Source organism: Triplophysa dalaica, chromosome 15, assembly GCF_015846415.1.
Source record: "Triplophysa dalaica isolate WHDGS20190420 chromosome 15, ASM1584641v1, whole genome shotgun sequence".
Lineage (NCBI taxonomy): Eukaryota > Metazoa > Chordata > Actinopteri > Cypriniformes > Nemacheilidae > Triplophysa > Triplophysa dalaica.
This window is the reverse complement of record NC_079556.1, coordinates 19,860,548-19,880,039: the sequence shown is the minus strand read 5'-3', so window position 1 is coordinate 19,880,039 and position 19,492 is coordinate 19,860,548. Positions and strand designations below refer to the sequence as shown.

At 37.3% G+C, this 19,492-nt stretch overlaps 1 protein-coding gene across 1 annotated transcript; it reads right to left on the bottom strand.

Annotated features, from left to right (window-relative positions):
• Positions 1-866: 866 nt before the first annotated feature.
• On the bottom strand, positions 867-19,178 carry LOC130436439 (otoferlin). Its single transcript, XM_056767085.1, is given in 42 exon segments — positions 867-1,088; positions 2,588-2,688; positions 5,513-5,691; positions 5,782-6,023; positions 6,109-6,207; positions 6,285-6,373; positions 6,451-6,593; positions 6,756-6,916; positions 7,010-7,180; positions 7,265-7,392; positions 7,566-7,703; positions 7,968-8,111; positions 8,219-8,307; positions 8,500-8,557; positions 8,905-9,033; positions 9,137-9,166; positions 9,762-9,832; positions 10,005-10,167; positions 10,249-10,410; positions 10,657-10,776; positions 10,853-11,014; positions 11,098-11,232; positions 11,323-11,447; positions 11,530-11,713; positions 12,722-12,874; positions 12,969-13,085; positions 13,173-13,263; positions 13,674-13,774; positions 14,376-14,496; positions 14,583-14,655; positions 14,658-14,759; positions 15,343-15,451; positions 15,673-15,896; positions 16,121-16,307; positions 16,386-16,572; positions 17,002-17,161; positions 17,254-17,338; positions 17,417-17,479; positions 17,570-17,701; positions 17,781-17,835; positions 18,807-18,909; positions 19,130-19,178. Coding segments are annotated over 42 exon segments (5,316 nt in total). The 3' UTR covers positions 867-907.
• Positions 19,179-19,492: the final 314 nt, after the last annotated feature.

Here is a 19,492-nt window from a genome sequence, read left to right as displayed (position 1 = left end):
TCAGACTCCCAGAAGTTTCTTGGCCATATAGCCGGGCATATTGTATAGGAACAGGGCGAAGATGGCGAACAGAAGCAGCGCCAACACAATTTTGATGACCAGCCACTTGTACTGTGTGCAGATGAGATAGCGGATGGCCTTTAGCGGGCTAAGGAACCACAGGAATGTCGTGTCAGGACGGCTGGTGGAAAAAAACCAGGAAACAAACTTTTAAAATGAGTTTTTAACATATACAGTGCCAGTTTCACAATGTTCATCTCGTGGATTTACACAAATGCAGTTGCTGCAAGTTTGTTGCAAATGTTTTATGTTTAAGTCATACCAATGACGACATGAAACATTCTAGTTTTGTCTGAATAACAAAATGTATTCAAATTTCGCTCACAAATACTGAAAATAAATGAACTCTGAACATGCTTGTTTATATCAAAAACGATTCAGAATGAAATCATTCATTTTTGGACAAAAGGAACTGGAAATAAAGTGAACAATAAAGACTGTCGTTTGTGCTGCACTGATCAAGAACTGGTAATAAATCAAAAGCATGTTATAGTTTTTATTGATTTATTTGTAACATTCAAATCACACAATAACACATCTCAGTAATGCAATATAAATTTCCAAACTTACTAAAATACACATCTTAAATTAACCTTGGAGATGCAAACCAGACATCTTTATTATTATTTCTATGCAACTATGCATGAAACAATAAAACTCAGTCAAATGTTGATATATTGTTAGTTTGGGTTTAATGAATTTTACATCAACTTTTCAGTTTAGTGTATTGAATGATTTTGAATAAAGTTGAGAAACAGCAAGACGTCTCCAACAAACAAATATCACAAATATCATTGGGACAGCCAGCATGTGAATGTTGCCGTGCTGAAGAGCATGAGAAAGCTTTTCAAGCCCCTAGAAGTTTTTTCACCATGTATCCGGGCATACTGTACAAAAACAGACCCAGCATGGCTAATAGCAACAGAGCCAACACAATTTTGATGACCAGCCACTTGTATTGTTTGCAGATGAGATAGCGGATTGCCTTTAGCGGGCTAAGGAACCACAGGAATGTCGTGTCAGGACGGCTGGTGGAAGAAAACCAGGAAACAAACTTTTAAACATGGGCTTTTAACATAGACAGTGCCAGTTTCACAATGTTCATCTCATGGATTTACACAAATACAGTTGCTGCAGGTCGTTGCAAATGTATTATGTTTAAGTCATACCAGTAACTGCCTTGAAAAACAGATTTGTCTGAATAACAAAATGTATTCTAGTATAATACAATTTGGCTTACAAACTGACATTAAATGAACACTGAACTTGCTTGTTAATATCAAAATCGGTTCAGAATGAAAGCTTTAAGTACTGGAAATAAAGTTATTAAATAATTATAAATAATAAGATAATATTAAAAACTGTGGTTTGTGCTCCACAGATCAAGCACTGGTAATAAATCAATTAAATGTTACAGTTTTTATTGATTAATTTGTAACATTCAAATCACACAATAACACAGCTCAGTTGTCACAAATTTCCAAACTTACTAAAAATCACATCTTCAAATAACCTTGGAGATGCAAACCAGACATCTTTATTATTATTTATATGCAACTATGCATGAAACAATAAAAGCTCAGTCAAATGTTGATATATTGTTAGTTTGGGTTCGATTAACTGTTCAGTTTATTGTATTGAATGATTTTGAGCAAAGTTGAGAAAAAGCAAGACTTCTCCTTCCATCAAGTACTTTTCAAGCCACTAGAAGGTTTTTCACCATGTATCCGGGCATACTGTTCAAAAACAGACCCAGCATGGCTTATAGCAATAGAGCCAGAACAATCTTGATGACCAGCCACTTGTAGTTGTTACAGACTAGATAGCGGTTTGTTTTGAGCGGACTGATGAACCAAAGGAAGGTTGTGTCGGGTCGGCCGGTGGGACAAAGAAAAACGGCTGGTAAAACTCATTTGCAGCCTTCTCGTCCTGACTTAATGTGTGATAACTTTAGTTGTGTCTACTGTTTGTGTAGCTTTTAGAAAGTGAAATGAATAAGCACCAAAACTTCACATTATAGTTCACTGGTTTACACGTTTGTGAGAACATTTTCTCACAAGTATTTGGTTCATTTGATTTGAGCCAAATCTCTGTTGGTGAGAGAAAATTACTTTTCAAGGACTTTGTAATACTCCATATAAAAGTAAATAATTAAAACTACATTGTTATTTTTTATGGACACACTAAGAAAAAATATGTATAGCTCATTTAAGTTTGTTTTATTAAGTAAACTTGAGCAAAGTTCTAGTATATTTAAACATTTTAAATTATACTTTATGTTGTTGGTACGAGTACTAGTGTACTTGTACTGTAAGTACACTACTTAATAATACACTGTAAAAACAGTTATAACATTTTGTGTGTTGTCCATAACTGAACACATCTTTGTGTTATTTCTAGGAAAACACATTTTTGTAACTTTTAACTGTCCCTTTTATTTATTTAACACAAAATAATGTGTCAATCTTATTTTGATTTTAATGATTAAGATATGAAGGATGTTAAAAAATGGTTTTGTGGATCTTACTTGGGTTTCTCGAGTGGTTCGGGTTCATTGCGTCCTTCACCCACAGGACTCTTCTCAGCCTCTTCACTCGTCATCAGATGCAGCTCCGCTTCTACTTTCCCCTGAAGAAATAAACACGTGTGAACCGACTGTGTGCTGATGGTCTGGAATCAGCATTTTACCATCGAAACCTTTCGTGCTTTAAAGACTGAGGGCCCTATCTTGCACCCAGCGCAATTGACTTTGTACACCGACGCATGTGTCATTCCTATTTTGCACCGACGCAAAGCGCGCTTTTCCCTCCACAGAAGCACGTCGCTAAACTAGTGAAAGAACTTGCGCTCCCTGGGCGGTTCAGCGCAAAATAGGAGGCGTGTTCCGGCGCAAACAATCCCTGGTGCTATTTTGCTGTTCCATTAAACAATTGCGCCACTGACCAGAAAAAACCTAGTCTAAAGTCAGTGGCGCTTTGCGCGTTGTTCATTATGCTATTTTAAGGGCGCATGCTTGACCATAATGTATAGCGTGCACAACGCGCATACACTTTGCTCATGTAATCTACACAGATGCAACAGTTATTTTTGCAAATCATAAATTGTTACACTAAAAAAATATTAACACATGAGATGACGGAAATCATTGTAGTGTGCCACGAAGATGTGAAAAAATAGGCATAAATCTAGCTTACAAATTATTCAGGCAAATTTTAGTAATTAAGGATCAGACCTGTTTGCCCAATAGTGGCAAGACACAAGGGCCTAGATTTGGTTTGAACATTGGGGGGGTTGAACGTCCCAGATAGCAAACGAACATCACGTAGACGTATATTTTAGAATGTTTGCTCGTCTGCAATACGTCTATAGGACGTTTCCTGTTAGAAGATGTCTTTAAGATGTAATGATTTAGAATGTATGTTAAACTGACATATTATAGATGTCTATCAGATGTTAGTAAACAGCAGATGCTTTCCAGATGAAGTGATCTTTAACAGACATCTTGCAGACGTACGTGTGCTATCTGGGGTTGTATGCTGCCTGTTATTTTATTTTTTAATGTGTATTGTTATTGGAAAATTTGACTTTTCTACCCTGCTTCTATATTTTCCTCAAATCTGTTAAAAAAACTTGTTAAGAGATTATACACCACATAACGTTATGAAATTCGTGTATAAGCCTCATTCATAAAATTCTAACATAGAAGAGATTATAAAAAGAAAGAAATGAAGTATTGAAAGCGCCAGTAGGCGGCAGCGATTCACTGTTTTAATGAGTGAGACACTTAAATTATTGATTCATCCAATTCGTTCAAAAGTCAGATTATTTTAGGAAGAAAACAAACATCAATGTGAATGCTTTTGTCATTGATAATTACAGACACAATTGAAAAATGAACTAGCAAAACAGATGGCTGCTTTGGTAAGTTGTTATACTGATAGTTATATATAAATACATTGCAATGGATTAGCTAGCTAACATATATGGTGTGTACTTAGCTATTATTACACAATATTCTCATACCTCATTCTCAGCACATGCTTTATTTTTTTTGCATCCCTCTCTGACCAGCAGTTATATATAGTCCGCTGTGCAGCGCTTCTCTTCATTTTTGGTGTACGTAAAGTTACCCGTGTGCTCTCCATTCAAACACCACTCGCGTTGTTTTGGTGAAAGTGCGACTCATTGGTTGGGCGGTACCAATCGGTTCAATGGAGGGGGAGTATTTTTGTCTAATATATTATGACAAACTCATATTTGATTAGGAACAAAATTATCGTCACAAAATAAAGTAATTCTACATATTTTTCGTTTGATCTACTGTGATTTTCATGTTGAAATATTGGAGGGGTTGTAACTGATGGATTTGAATATTGGGGGGGTTACCTCCCCCCCATCCCCCCCACAAACTACGCCCCTGGCAAGACATATATGTATATAAGGACATCTGACAAATTGGTTTGTCCGTCAAGAACCAGGAAAAAAAATCGACTGAAAAACTGAAAAAACTGAAAGACTGAAAAAAGACTGTGAAATCACCTTTATCATAATGTAAGTACATTAAAACCTTAGTCTTCAACTTACCAGTTAAGTTGAGCTTGCTCATATTTTTTCCCATCCCCATACAACACAACTTCTCTGTCTTTCACTGCTCTTACAAGAACATCAGTCTCCTCGGCTGTGAACCGCTGCTGGCGTGCGCCTGGTAAATTCGCCATAATAATAGCAATCCATAATGGAACTTGCGCACCTGCTTTTAAAGGGAATGTTGGATGACGCTCTGATTGGTTTATTTCACGTTACGCCAAAACCACACCTATGAATAATGAAGCTACTTCAGACCAACCCATTTTAGATTTGCGCCGGGCGCATGAGCCATTTATCCCGCTAGGAAAATAGCAACAGCGCCGAGACCCGCCCACAAAGTTACTTGCGCTTCGCGCTTTGACACTTGCGTTTCAGATCGTTAAAATAGGGCCCTCAGTGTTAAGATAAAGCAACGAGTCACAAAAAGCTGTGTGCTACATTGATCCAATGTAAATACTGAACATTCCATACGTTACACATCAATAATATAATATGCCAATAAAAAAATATTTCAACCCAAAAGATAAATCACAGGTGAGCTATCTGTAAATCTCAAATGGGTAAATGGAGAGCAAATGGAAACTTTTTAAATCTGCGTCCCGTAAGAGATAAAATCGTAAGAGAGAATTCTCCTAAGAAAGAGTCAGAAATCTCGCACATGTCTCTGAGTTTCAGAAGAGATCTCAACAATGTGTCAAACTAAAATTTGTCTGCAATCAAAAGTCAATATTATTGAAGATCTCGATATGAACTCAAATATTTCTCATCACATTTAACCAAATCCAGATTATTTCACCTCTACAGTCTCATTTGTTTGTTTATTTCTCATATGTCTTTATAATTTCTAGATTCATTGGTGACTTACTGTAATTTCCAGCTCATCGTTTTCATCTCTGGCCACGAACGGCCACCATCCTTTAATTCTCTTCTGTTTGAAGATGTTGACCATGGGCATGTCCTGTTCGTTGATGACCATGTCAATGGAGCACTGCTTCGCCGTCTTGGCCCCACGAGGGAATCGGTTGAGATCCAGTTCAATCGCACCTGAATCACAAACAAACATTTGTGTGATGACATGAAAGACGACTGTGACTCTTAATGATTCTCTTTATGATAATAAACACAACATCACACCCAGAAAATCATCGGCGGAGAAATGATCGGCATCCCAGACTTGTATATTCAGTCGGGCAGGAATCTTATACTCGGTCTCATCCCAGGAAAACATGGACTCTTTCTTTGAGATGACGATCTTCTCCTCTGCCTGCAGATAGTCGAAGGGATAAATGAAGCGCCAGTTGAAGTTTCCTTCACCGGTCAGTGAATGATAGTGGACGTCAGTGTCCTGTTTATCCTCCTGTTGACCCTTCAGCCAGCTGGTGAACACACATGTAAAAACAATTCATTACTTCATGTCACCGAATTGGTGTTTGTGTAGTGATGTCATGCGTGACGTCATACCCTCGAACGAATATGTCACTAGACTTTTCTCCCGTGAAGATGTCATCATCCTCCAGGACCACCTCATCTGTGTTCCACACGATCACCCGCAGCTCAAACCTGTCCATCATTAAAATATCATTACAACATCATCACAGAGATGAAATGCTGTATTAAGATCAGTAAATGGACTTTACTTCTTTGGTTTGCGTGGAGAAATATCAAGAGCAGGTCCTGGAGCAGGCATATCCTTCGGAAACATGTCCACCCACATCTCAATTCTTCCCTGTATCATGATAATCACATGTTAATACATCATCTTCATCTCTGGACGGATCATTTGTCCGTTAGATCATTCCTGACCTGCTCGATGCCGGGTTTATCAGGATTCAGGAGAGGTCTCGTCTCCACGTGCTCGGGAACCAGTTTGCAGCCAACTCGTGGCATATCATCCCATCGATTGAGCACAGCGAGAGCCAGATGTTCATCCGTCTGTTTCTTCAGTCCTGTAACAGAGATGTTAAAGAACTCTAGAACCCCAACACTGCTGTAAACCAGCTGGCTTTATATTTAAAGATTTTACATTGGAGCCCATGAGAAAAAATGACAAAACAAAAAGTTTTTAAATACTCTTGAACTGTTTCATTTCAAGCGCTTCATGGTAATACCGTTTTCATCCTCGATTTCGGTGGGTCCCGTGTAAACTCTGTTGGCCACCTTCACTCTTCCTCCCGGGCCATACTGGGGCTGATCCATTTTGCTGTCTTTGCAGAGTTTGGCGAGGATTTGTGTCGGTTTCAGGGGGTCTCTCCACACGTTATAGCCATGACTTAACAAAACAGCAGGACAAATTATGTTTTTTATCATCAGCGATATTGTACGTATCTACTCCAGATCATGACAGCAGCGGATCAATGCTCACATTGCATAGCTGGAGGTGAGGCCACATATTGCCCGGTGTTTGCTGTAGTAACGGTTTTCCAAATCAATCTTCGTCTCTCCAATCAGATCATCGGTTCCCACCAAATCCCAGTCATAGATGGACACGGTGAGGGTGGAATCCATCGGAAGTGTTGCTTCAATATCAAAAGACCTGAACGTTTGGAGTAAACAAGTTCATTCTGATTGTAATATTTATATTATTAAGGAGAATGAGAATGACAGCTAATGTACTAACTTTCCAAACACAGGGTTGAGCTGTTTAGAGATGTAACTCTCTTTGTCCTTGATCTCAGATTTTCCGAGTTTAATTGCAACATAAGGATCCGCTTTCCCATTGATGTCTGCGGGATGGAGATCTGTTGCCTGAGACAAAGTCATGCAATCATAAATGATTATTAAACATGTGCAATAATAAAAATAGATATAATAATAATATAATTATTATTATTATTATATGTTAAAAATATATTATAATTATTATAATTATTATAGCATAATAAAAAGATATAAACGGCTGTTATGTGAGTCGCACATACCCTGACGACATAGACTCGGACCATGACGTTTATTGGGTCGTTGTGTGGAATGTTCTGGAACATGCCCATGTTGGAATCAAAGCTCATTTCTCTGGAGAACTCATCTGATAGAGGAACTTTATAGATACACAAAGAGCCCTGCAGATGAAACAGAGAAAACAACTCAAACAAAAAATTAAACATCTAAATGTCCTTGAATAACATATTGGATCCTGTTTTTTTGTTTTTTCCTAGACAGCAACTCAGTGTTGGCCCAGATCCGGCCTACATTTGGTACATCTCATGCAGGGCCAGATGTGGGACAGATCTGGGCCGAGACAATGTTGCTGACTAGTCACCTGATCCAAATAATGTTCAATTGCACTGTTCCCTGATGACAGAGGAGAAAGCTCAACAACAGACCTTAAATTTGCCAATGAGTCTGTCCTCATCGGCTGCGTTCTGCTCCACATCAGCATCGTCTGAGCATTTCCCTCTGAACAGGTTAAAGGTGTGAAGCCAGTCTTCAAAACTGTTGTATTCAATCTCAAGTTCTCTGTTATACACCTGTGAAGAACACAAGATGTTCCTCAGACCTTCACGTGAAACCAGACACGAAGAACTGCTGGACTTTGTACGTTTCTAAGTGTGTATATTTATGAAAATGAATGGACCTTAAGCTCCTCAATCTTCTGTCTCTTCTTCTCTGGTCCGGTCTCTCCAGGCGCTGGCTTGTGCCTTCCCTTCCCTCGCTTCTTCCTGCCTGTCGGATCAAGATAAACATGCAAGCATGTGTGAATTTTCAATAATATTTTTCATTGAGTCATGTAAAAATGTGTAATATGTAAGCTTTTATATAACAAAAGAAAACAAGAATTTAACGCAATATAGGTTGTATTGAAATAACTGTATTTTTAAAAGCCTCTGATCTGCTATGATGTTGAAACTGAGTTACCTTCTCCAGATTCGAAATCATCCTTCTCTTCAGCCTCGGCTTCTTGTGCTTTAATTATCTAAAAGATGTCATTATTACACATTTAAAACAGTTAGATAAAGACTCCTGCATAGTCGTTTCCGTTTAAAGGAATAAATTGTCACATATTAGCTTTCAGATTTTTTTATATTATATATGAAGAGTTTATTTAGAGAAGGCCTATAAACTCTGTTTTTAAATTGATTCAAAAATCAGGTTTTTATTATGTTATCAAGGTTTTATTGTGTTTTATTGTGTTAGTTATCATGTCTTGAATAAAAACAAAACGTCTGCAGTTTTATTGATATTAATTGGGATTCACAATAAAAAAACGAGTTATCTCATTTTGTAACCAAACTCTTCATGTATTGTATGAGTAAATCTCACATCTTTTAGTGTCTCAATAGAAGCGAAGTACTTGGACCACCAGTCCAGCATGCTCTCATCTAGCTCCTCCTCCTCTGGCTCCTCCCCCTTCTTACGCTTCTTTTTGCCTTTTCCACCTTTCTCTTCCTCCTGTCACAGTGTTGAGAACAATAAGAAAAACAGTTAACACACATTATACTTCATCATGTACTGAATTAACACCAAAACTCTACAGTACATTTACTGTACTCACCATATCAATCTTCACCACAGCGTCAGACGCCTGCAACACAGTCAATGTACATGTCATTACTTATATATACTCTCATTGTTTATTTATTTAATATTATGTACATTGCAAAGTGTTGAAAAACTTTCATAATATTAGTTTCAATAAATATTTTTGTAAATATATAAAATATATAAAAATATATCTGAATTAGCAGTGAGTCTAAAACTATAAATGAACCCTTATTTTAAAAATAGGTGTCAAATTGTCTTTAATACAAGAATTTGGTGATTTATTTGTGACATTTTTGTAATTCCACTAGTAATTTTTTACGATAAAGTAATTTAATTTGCAAAAGTATTTATTAAAAAACATTAATAAAATATGCTTTATATATTCAGTTAACCATTTAACAATATTATCAGTTTTTATTACTAATTTGTTCACATAATTTGTTCATATTTTTTTCAAGTAAGTAGGCTACATAGAACTTTTCCAAAAAGCATTAAAATACACATTAAAAGCACATAAAAATACTTGTTTTTTGTATTTACTTGATAATCTATTACTAGATTCTATAGCATTTTTTAACCATGCTATAGTAAATATTAAAGTATACTGAATCATTTACTGTTACACTGTTACATACTGAGTCCAGTTTGACCACTGTCTCTGTCTTCTTGACAGCTGGTTCTGGTTCTGTGTGGATAACAATCTCTTCTGTAAAGGAAACGACAGTGTTAGAAAAACTACTGCAAAAATAATATAAAACATATGGCCAAACAGTGATGCAGAATATTTAATAATTTGCTTCGCAGCATTGAAATTCCATATAGTTTGAAGCTGAGCTGAAGATGCAAACGAAAGGTTTGTCTTCTCTTATCGTACGCACCCATAGCAGACCAGTTATTGACGCTCTTCTCTGTCGGTCTGTAAATGAACTTGCGCAGAGTCGTGACGGCGTGAGAGCCCACCAGCGTGTAGCGTCCGAACGCCCTGCAGTCCACTACTCGAATGTTCAAAGGAGGATGAAGAAGCTCATTCTCAGGCAGATCCTGAACAACAAGTGTGAACGTTATCAAGTGTTTGTGATCCAATCGACTTTATTTACAAAAGATACTTCAGTGAGAACTCACCACTTCAAACCACTTCACCAGAGTGCTGAAATTAGGATTCTTCTTGTAGTTTTGAATCAGAGATGACTGAACGCCTTTCCCCGCACACTCGATGTCCACACGAGGACGATCCACTTGTGCCAGATTCACTCGCTTCAGGTCCCTCAGACCCCAGAACAACACCTGAGGTGTATTTACACACACCGATCAGTTAACGCTCATCATTTGAAGTGACACAACAAAAGGATTCAAACTCATTTCAAAATGTTGTATGTCACTATTATAATAAACCAACACATCATAACTCAGATATTCACACACTAATGTTTATCCAAATATATCTTTGTGGGTTACTGTACTGTACTATATCCATTACTGTACTGTTTACGGTTTATAGTGTATAAATAAATACACGTCTGAGCTGTTCACCTCAATTCTGTATCTACTCAGGACGGGTCTGATTCCGATAGGAACAGGCAGAATTGGACCGCGGTCAATATCTGTAGGTCCATCTATGGGAGGCAGATCAGCCTTTCCACCTGGGCCGATCTGAAAGAGTTACACAAGAGATGTGTGAGCACACAAACAAACACACACACAGTACGGACACACACACGTGACACACCTGTAGCAGTTCAAAGGCTGCGAGCATTTCTCCAGCGGTGCAGTTACCGCGGTAGATCTGGTAATACTCTAACTGAGGAGGGAATCGTGGAGGACCATAATGCTCATCTGACATCTTGGTTGTAGGTTTAGCAAATGTGCGGCCCATGAAATCAGCTTTACCCTACACACACAGAATGAGATGGAGGTATAACAGCAGCAGGGAGGGTCATCAATAATCACACAGAACATCTCACGAGCACTCACGACTGTGTCCTGATCATAGATCTCGATGACGATTATAGGCGGATCATCTCTCAGTTCACCTGCCTCACCGTACAGCTCCACATTATCAAACACCATCAGCTGATCCCACGTGGGACACAGGGTCTCATTCAGGATCTGACAGATAACAGTCAACACAATTCGTTCACTCTCTGATGCAAAACATTTAAAAGTGAAAGTGTTTGTTAGGTGGGACGTTTACGTCACCTCTGTTACTTGACTGTGAGTGGAAAAGAAAACCCGAGCGAAAGGGTCCGACAGTCCAGTGCTGTCCGCAGCGAACAGACTCCGAGCCTGATACATGTGGACCCTCAGCTGGAAGATCTGTTTCACTGTTCAGACATTTAAACACAGCATTCAAGCGTTAGTCTGGAGTGCTACTATGATAAATGCTCTGTTACCCGGTTATCTTACTGGTGTACTGCAGACTGATGGGTGGGGACGACTGCACTCCTTTGACTGCACTGTTCTCCTCAAACCCGTTGGGTAGTCCATTCAGGTAGTCCTTACGCTGTCGGTTCAGGCCTAGCCACAAATACAGCTCGGTTTTGGCCTGAACGGTCCACCCCGCTGGCCCAAAACTCTTCTTACCAGGGAGCTGGAGAGAGGGAAGAATCTGTTAACAATAATTTGGAGATGGTGTTCAATATAACATTTTTACTTTATCACAACAGTACAAAACTTAAAAATTGTGTCACTGGCTGTGTGAACACAAATAAAATCATAGAAGTGATATGAAGAAACGAAATGGTCCTAAAGCACTGTGAGCCTTATAGGACCTCCATAGGAAATTAGTTAGAAACAGGAAAAAGTGATTGAATGCTACAAACCTGGCGATTTTTGTGACACAAAAATGATTAAAAGATGTGATTAAAAAAGACCTAAAACGTCACATTCTTACTGCTGACCAACAAAGGAAATGTATTAAATTAATATTTCTTACTGTTGAATATAATGTTTATTTATTGCATACATTTTATATAAGATTATAACATTTCCTAAAAATCTAAAATATCTAAGTAAAAATTATACTCAACAATATTATCATAATCATAATAAATAAAATGTATTGTCATAATAATGTTTAATTCAATATTAACTGCATAGATATTACATAAACCATAGATAAAGTATGATAAAAATATATATTATTAAACATTCAATTATTATAATGATATAATATACAATGGAAAAAACATATTATATGCATCGCACAAATAATAAATTAATCCATAAAATATATAAAAAATATATTAGTGATCGCAAATATTTTGATTTGAAAATTTGATTGTATGGAGTGCTTTTCACAATTTCCATTGTTGCATAGCAGCTTTACATTACACAATACTAATAATACATCTAAGAAGAAGAAGAAAAAGAAGAATAGATGATAACTAAAATAAAAAAGAAGAATAGATGATAACTAAAATAAATGTATTAAAATACATGATATTTTTGCAAGTTTTTCTCTATGCAATTTACGTTGATGAAAATTATACTATGTGGAATTATTAGATACTGTAAATTGTTCAATTAAAGTTTTAGGTATTCAGTTACTTTAGACCAGGAGGAGTACTGGTGCGGGTCAAAGACATAGACGACTAACCTTGAAGAAGATGGTCTGGACCTTCCCACAGTCTTTCCCCTTCTCTTCTTCCAGCGGAGAGTGAAGGATGTCTTTGGAGGGAACACGAGCGTACGCGATGCGCTTGTTGTTGCTTATCATCCATATGTAAATATCTGGAATGCTGTGTTGAGGCTGAAATGAAATTTAAAGTTAGTATGTTTGTGAATATTTTGCAGGTGATATGAATCATGTACACGAGTACACAGGTGAATGTATGATGTGTCACCTCATCAGACAGGAATCTGAGCTTCAGTAGAAAGTGTTGTGCCAGTTTGATTTTGTCTCTCACGTTACTCTTCTTCACCTGTGATCTCATGCTCTTTGCCTGCTGGCCCATGTTCTCCTGAAGACGTTATAAACAGAAACACAATACTGAGTCTACAGCATCACAGAATGGACGAGACACTCTGGAGATCTGTGTGTGTTTTACCAGCTCATGCATGCAGGACTTCAGTCTCTCCCGGTCCAGCTTTGTTTTTCCAGTCTGGTTCTGGTCATTGTTCACCAAAGTTACGAAGGTGCTGAAAGAATTCATTGTTCACAGAGAAATCAGTGTTTCATAGAGTTGTATTTTATGTGAAAAGGTTTAGAACTCTCAAGAAATTATGTTATGCACTTTGTGGCCACAAATAACAGTGCTGACATTACTGTAGACAACACTTTGGAAATGAAAGCTTCAATGGAACTTGCACTAAGTCATCAATTCAAATTTCAACACTGTTACTCTTTAAAAAAATCTGAGAACAGCTTTGGTCATCAAATGTTATTGTATTACATTATAAGAAGTCAACCATTTTGTATCAATAAAAAATTACAAACATATATAATGGATATATTGGCCAAAATAACTAGCTGATATACTGATAAAGACTGTTATTATAGGTTGGTAGTTTTTTACAGTTATTTGCATCAGAAAAACATGTTTCCTGACCTGCAGCCTTGGCTGAGGTCTTCTAGGACTCCTCTGAGTCGGCGTTCAGGATACGCCTTCTCTGTTTTAATGATCTCCTGAACATCATTTAACCCATCTTCCTGTTACACAATAAACAGCTTTAGTTTTACATGTATTATTATAAACACCAGTTGTAGTTGTTAAGTTAAATAAAATATATTGTTAAACATTAAATTAAAACAAAATAGTCAAAAGTTGCAAGTAACAGGGTTGACACTCAGGTGATAGCCCACTTTTGACTAAATGTGTGTTTATAATGATTAATAAATATATTTCCTATATTTAAAAAAATATGTTCTTCCTACAATAACCTGGTAACAGGGTTGAATGCTTGAGCTTTATGGATCAAAGAGAATGGAAATAATTTCTATGAGGCTGTAAAACTAATCCAAATACTATTATTTCTTTAATGTCAAAATATGTTAGAAATGCTTCAAGAAATAAAAAACAAATATGCAGTAACACGGATACTTAAATTTACTTAAAACTTAAAACATGGATAACAGTGGGCCTACTATATTTTTGCAAATAAAGTGGCAGGATTTGTTATTTAAAACCAGGTGTTACATAAAATATGCAGGTGACAATTTCTGATATTAGAGCTTATTAAACATAGGTCTCTTAAAAAATGGGGTATGTGCCTGTGTGTTTGTGGAAGTGCCAATGTTCAGTTCATGTTACCAGTTTATCTGCAATATTGTCCATGATGTTAGAATTATAAAGCCGTCGTCTCTGGTCCTGCCACCAGCTCTTGATACAGATACAGGGCTTCCTCTCGAAATAGGGCAGGTGGAAATAATTTCTGAAACAATAAGAATAGACATTATACTGGACTTCAACACACACAGATGAGAAATGAATGCGGTGGGTTTTGATGAGTTATCAGACCTGTCGGTGATGACGGGCTTCATTGGAGGTGTGGTGGAAACTGAAGACATGTCTCCATCGGTATCCATCTCTCATCACTGGAGCCGTGAATGAGCTCAGACTCTTCATCATCTCCATCTCCTTTCTTCTTCTTTGATCGTGGTTTGGTGGGAGTATCAACCTCACTGCCGTAGTTTCCTTGTGTTGAGAGTTTGATAATGAGGATTTTAGATACATTTCCAATTGCATTATTTGCTTCAATGAAACATTATTAAAATGCATCTTTTTTACCAAGTTCAGATATCAGGTTGTTTTTGGTTTACAGAGATTATTTTATTATATTGTGGACATGGACACTGTTTTATTGGAAAAGGTGGATCATTTGTAATCATTGATTTCGTATTGAATATTTCATATTTAAATGATCTCCATCAGTGGCGTAGCGTCTGGGTATGCATGGTACGCAGGTGCATATGCGCCCGCATCAAGTTTTATTCATGGCTGTATAATACTGTAAATGACTAGATGACTGATCTCAGATCTGGTATACTCATAGACATACAGAGGGTCATCCGCCAGAACATTATTTTAGAGTGTAAAAACAATGCCAGCTTGCCAGCAGCTTCAATGGTGTAGTGAGAAAGATGTGTGGCAGCAGTTTTGACACATCATGTGAATGTGGAGTTCGAAACCGCCTTTTGTCAAACTGGCTCTTCTACATTTTCACATCACTTATTAGATCATAAAAGCATTTATTTTCATATTTGAAAATGTGATTTACCTATTGTAACCTCAAAGTTGATGGGTTTGTCTCCAATCTTTCTGTCAATCATAGTGGCCTCGAGGAAAGATCCGAAGAGAAAGAATTCCTCAATCTTTCCTGTGGCATTCTAAATATACAGAAACACAAACAAACAAGTTCTGATATCAATGTGCTCATGAATAATTCACTAGCGCTCTGGAACAGCTGGAGATATTAGCAGGTTCATTTTTGACAGCAGGTAAACAGCCGAGTAATAAATGAGTATTACTGCTCCATGAATAATGTAGAGAGAGATAAATACAGGGAATAAATTATTCACTGTCATTGTCCTGTCAATGGATCACGTACATCTGAGATGTTGGGTATCCCCTCCACCTGCACCTCAGTGGAGCTCATGACATCTGGAGAAGAGGTGTCCAGTATCTCCACAGCCAGACTGACGAGCAGCCGGGCACGGAACGACACCCCCTCCCCCAAACCTTCGTTCAAGTCCTGGTACTCGTCCATGATGGTGTAACTACGTGTTGAGCCGTACATGTTGACCCAAGCCGGCCCCAGGGTTGGAAGGAAGCCTATCAGTGAGAAAATTATCCATCAATGATCCCAACTTATGACCAATGACGAATTTATGATATCTGATGAATGAGCATTTCTGAAAATCACTTAATTCTTCTGAATGTGAGAAATTTCTAATCCTTTAGAAGATTTACTTAAGATTATCACAATTCCTTTTCATGTGAACCCTGTTGGATCTCTTGAAAGGTGGAGAAACATATTGAAAGCAACTTGACTATACCTTTGTCTCCATCATTTGCGATCTTTCTCAAGTCGATGAAGTGCGTTCCTATGGCCACATCATTGACTTTATCCGAGTCGCGGATCTGCACCTTCATTCTACGACACAGAGGTGGAAACTGCTCAGTGAAGACGATCTGCTCGTTCCAGATGGGTTCATAACTGCTCTTCTGGATAGACGTCTTGCCCTGCATTGTGCACAGACGACAACTTCAGTTTGTTTTGTGAAAACAAATGCTGGTGAATTTTGCCAGAGTTGTGCACACCTTCTGTCCTGCGAACAGAACCTGGACGTACGGATCCACCAGGTCCTTGTTTTCTCCAATGAACGCTTTCTTGACATTAGCCATGATGCTGGTGTTCATTTTGGGCAGTCCTTCAGCTCGGTAGATCTTCAAGTAGAATTTCGCCCACTGACGCTCAGCTGGAACGTCTTCTGGCAGCAGAAGATTCCTGGAACAAGACAAAAGAAAAATAAGACGCATGTTTTCCTGTCAAACACAATCTCATAGGGATTCTTGACTTTTTTATAAAGTTTGCTAATTAATATGCATTTGTACTTCTCTTTGTACATTTTGATATGATCTTGCTTAGAACCAGTAATGGATAGGTTTAGGGGTCAGGCTTCATTATTGCACAAGATATTTGGGGTGGAGATTATTATTAGCATTGCTGGTTGCTAAGATTGCCAGGGTCTTGTAAGTGTTGTCTATTGTGTTGTTATGGAGTTGCTAGGGTGTTGCTTGCTAGTTTACTTGTGTAATGTTGGTGCCAGCCCAAATCAAAAGGGTGAAAAATGTTAAACTGAAGGTTTACGGTTTATTTGAAAAATGCTAACTATGAGAACTGCTAATTCCAACAGCACAAATCGGTTGTTTGTACCCCTCTATGTCGTCCTCTTCGGTCTCATTTGCTTTATGAGGAGTTTTAATAGTATCGCCTTTTGCAACAACCGATACGTCACACTTGACATAGCCTTTGCATCCAGCGGTGATGTCATCAGGGTCACATAAAGTGGCCCATTTGTGGAAAAACTGATGCTCTGTGGAGGTAAAGACATATGGAGAATTCCTGAAGATGTCCAGACATCTGTGATACTGAGATGTTATAAGTTTAAGTAAGACAAGGATTTACCAGGTTGCGAATATACCGTGCCCACGTCAAGCTTGAAGCTTCCAACAAGCGTTCCACTTCGCAAAAGATTTTTAGAGTGGATGACCTGAAGGGGGAATCAGATTTTATTGATCATTAAAACAAATGGTCTTCTGACTAAATCTGTTTGTAACATGACACTTACTGATATTTTCAGGATCTTGTCAAACATGACGTCAGGAGGAACGCTGAAGTCGAAAACAAAGTACTGCAGGAAACATGTTGAACATTAAGAGTGGATTTGACTCTTATAGATATTTATGAGTGTTACGTTGGCACAGTAACAATCTCAACATACCTCATTGTAGTAAGGGCAGTTAGTCGACTCCTTCATTGAAGTGTACTTCTTGTCATCTCCAATTTCTACACACACCACTGGATCCATATTCAGACCCACCAGCTGTCGGGCCTCTACGACAGTGACACTAACCTGGCATAATAAATGATAAGATTACTGTATATGATTTTTACAGTGTATTATTTGATTGAAGTAATTTCTTGTCACATACTTGGAAATCCATTGGTCTTCCAGCGCTAGGTTCGATCTTGATGTCTGGCTTTGATCTGCAGAATTGACGGAATTTTTGGGGAAAAATAAATTAAATGTTCATTAACCTTGTATATTTGGGCAATTCTTTGAAACAGTGCCTTTTCGTTTTTTTAATAGGTGAAGGAAATGTATTGTTGAACATTGTTGAACATTTTGAGTCATAATCATCAGATTATAGATATTTTACTATATAGAGAATTTAATGCAATGTTTTTTGCAATTCACATGTCTATTATGAGTAGTTTACTGTACATAGTAGTCATGGTAACAGGGCTGACATTTTTTGATTGGTGACAAATAAAACGACACAGGGAGATTGATACTTTAACGGGATAGTTCAAACAACAATAACAATTCTGTCTTGAATAACCACACCCCCAGTTGTTCCAAAGCTGAATAAATGTATTTGTTATGTTGAACACAAAGAACGATATTTGGAAAAATGTTTCTGGGACATCATTGACTACTATAGTATAAAAAATTCAAATGGTAGTCAAAGGTGGCCTTGAACCGGTTCCTTTCCTAAATTCTTCAAAATATCTCATTTTGTGTTCAACAGAACCAAAAAAGTATGCATTATGTTTTCTCACTATGGTAGTTATTGATGTAACAGAAATGTTAGTTGCTAACATTTTCCCAAATATTTTCTCTGTGTTCATCAGATCAAAGGAAATTGATTCAGGTTTGAATTACTTGAGAGTGAGTAAAATCATTTTCTTTTTTTGGGGAGCATCCTTTTAAAGTGTATTACTGTAATAGTAACAGGGTTGATGCATAAGCGAATTACACAACACAATGTCAAAATACTGCTAGAAAGTTTATGGTTTATTTCCAAAGCAGGATCTTTGTCAATATGATGACAGTAAAAAAAGTAAATGTCTCATTAGATATTGTTACTAGTCAGTTTTACACCTGCTGTATACAGGCTAATGTCAGGGACAGATGAGGTCCTCAGATGAAGTGAAATGTGATGCACAACAGTCACCTTTTATTGGAGACATTGGTGGTGACTGCTGTTACTGAGGCTAGTGAGATTGTGTCAGGATCTGGCATTCTCATGTCTTCTGTCTCCAGTATGGCTGGTTCATCTAAAAGATAAATACATACAGTAAATATTATTATCATTACGAACAGCACTGTTGTCTTCCATTGTAGTTCTTACAATAAGCAATAACACTTGTGTTCACATCAAGGCTAGATCTAAGAGTATATTATGCATTCATTTGAAATAAATTACACAAAAATACAGATATTGTAAATTTCTCACAATTACAAGATTTACACAATGAGGTAAACAGAAGATATGACCTTGAGCTTTTCCGTCATCCTTTGATGCACGATGCTTGTTGCGTTTCATTGTTGCAGATGATTGGATTTATTCTCTGGATACAAACATAAACAATAAATGAATAAACAGAAATACAAATATTTTAAATGTATCTTTTTTACTTGCATTTTACAGATATGATTTTTCATTTTTACTCAATTATACAAATATGCATAAAAAATCTGATATCCAAATATATACTCTAAAAATCCTGTGTTGTTTAACTTTCTTGGGTCAAATAAGGACAAAGTCAACCGTGTAACTGATCCTACACTGGCTTGTTTGAACCCCTTCTTGGGTTAAGTATGAATATTTTTAGGTGCACTTTAAATGAAATGTGGGTA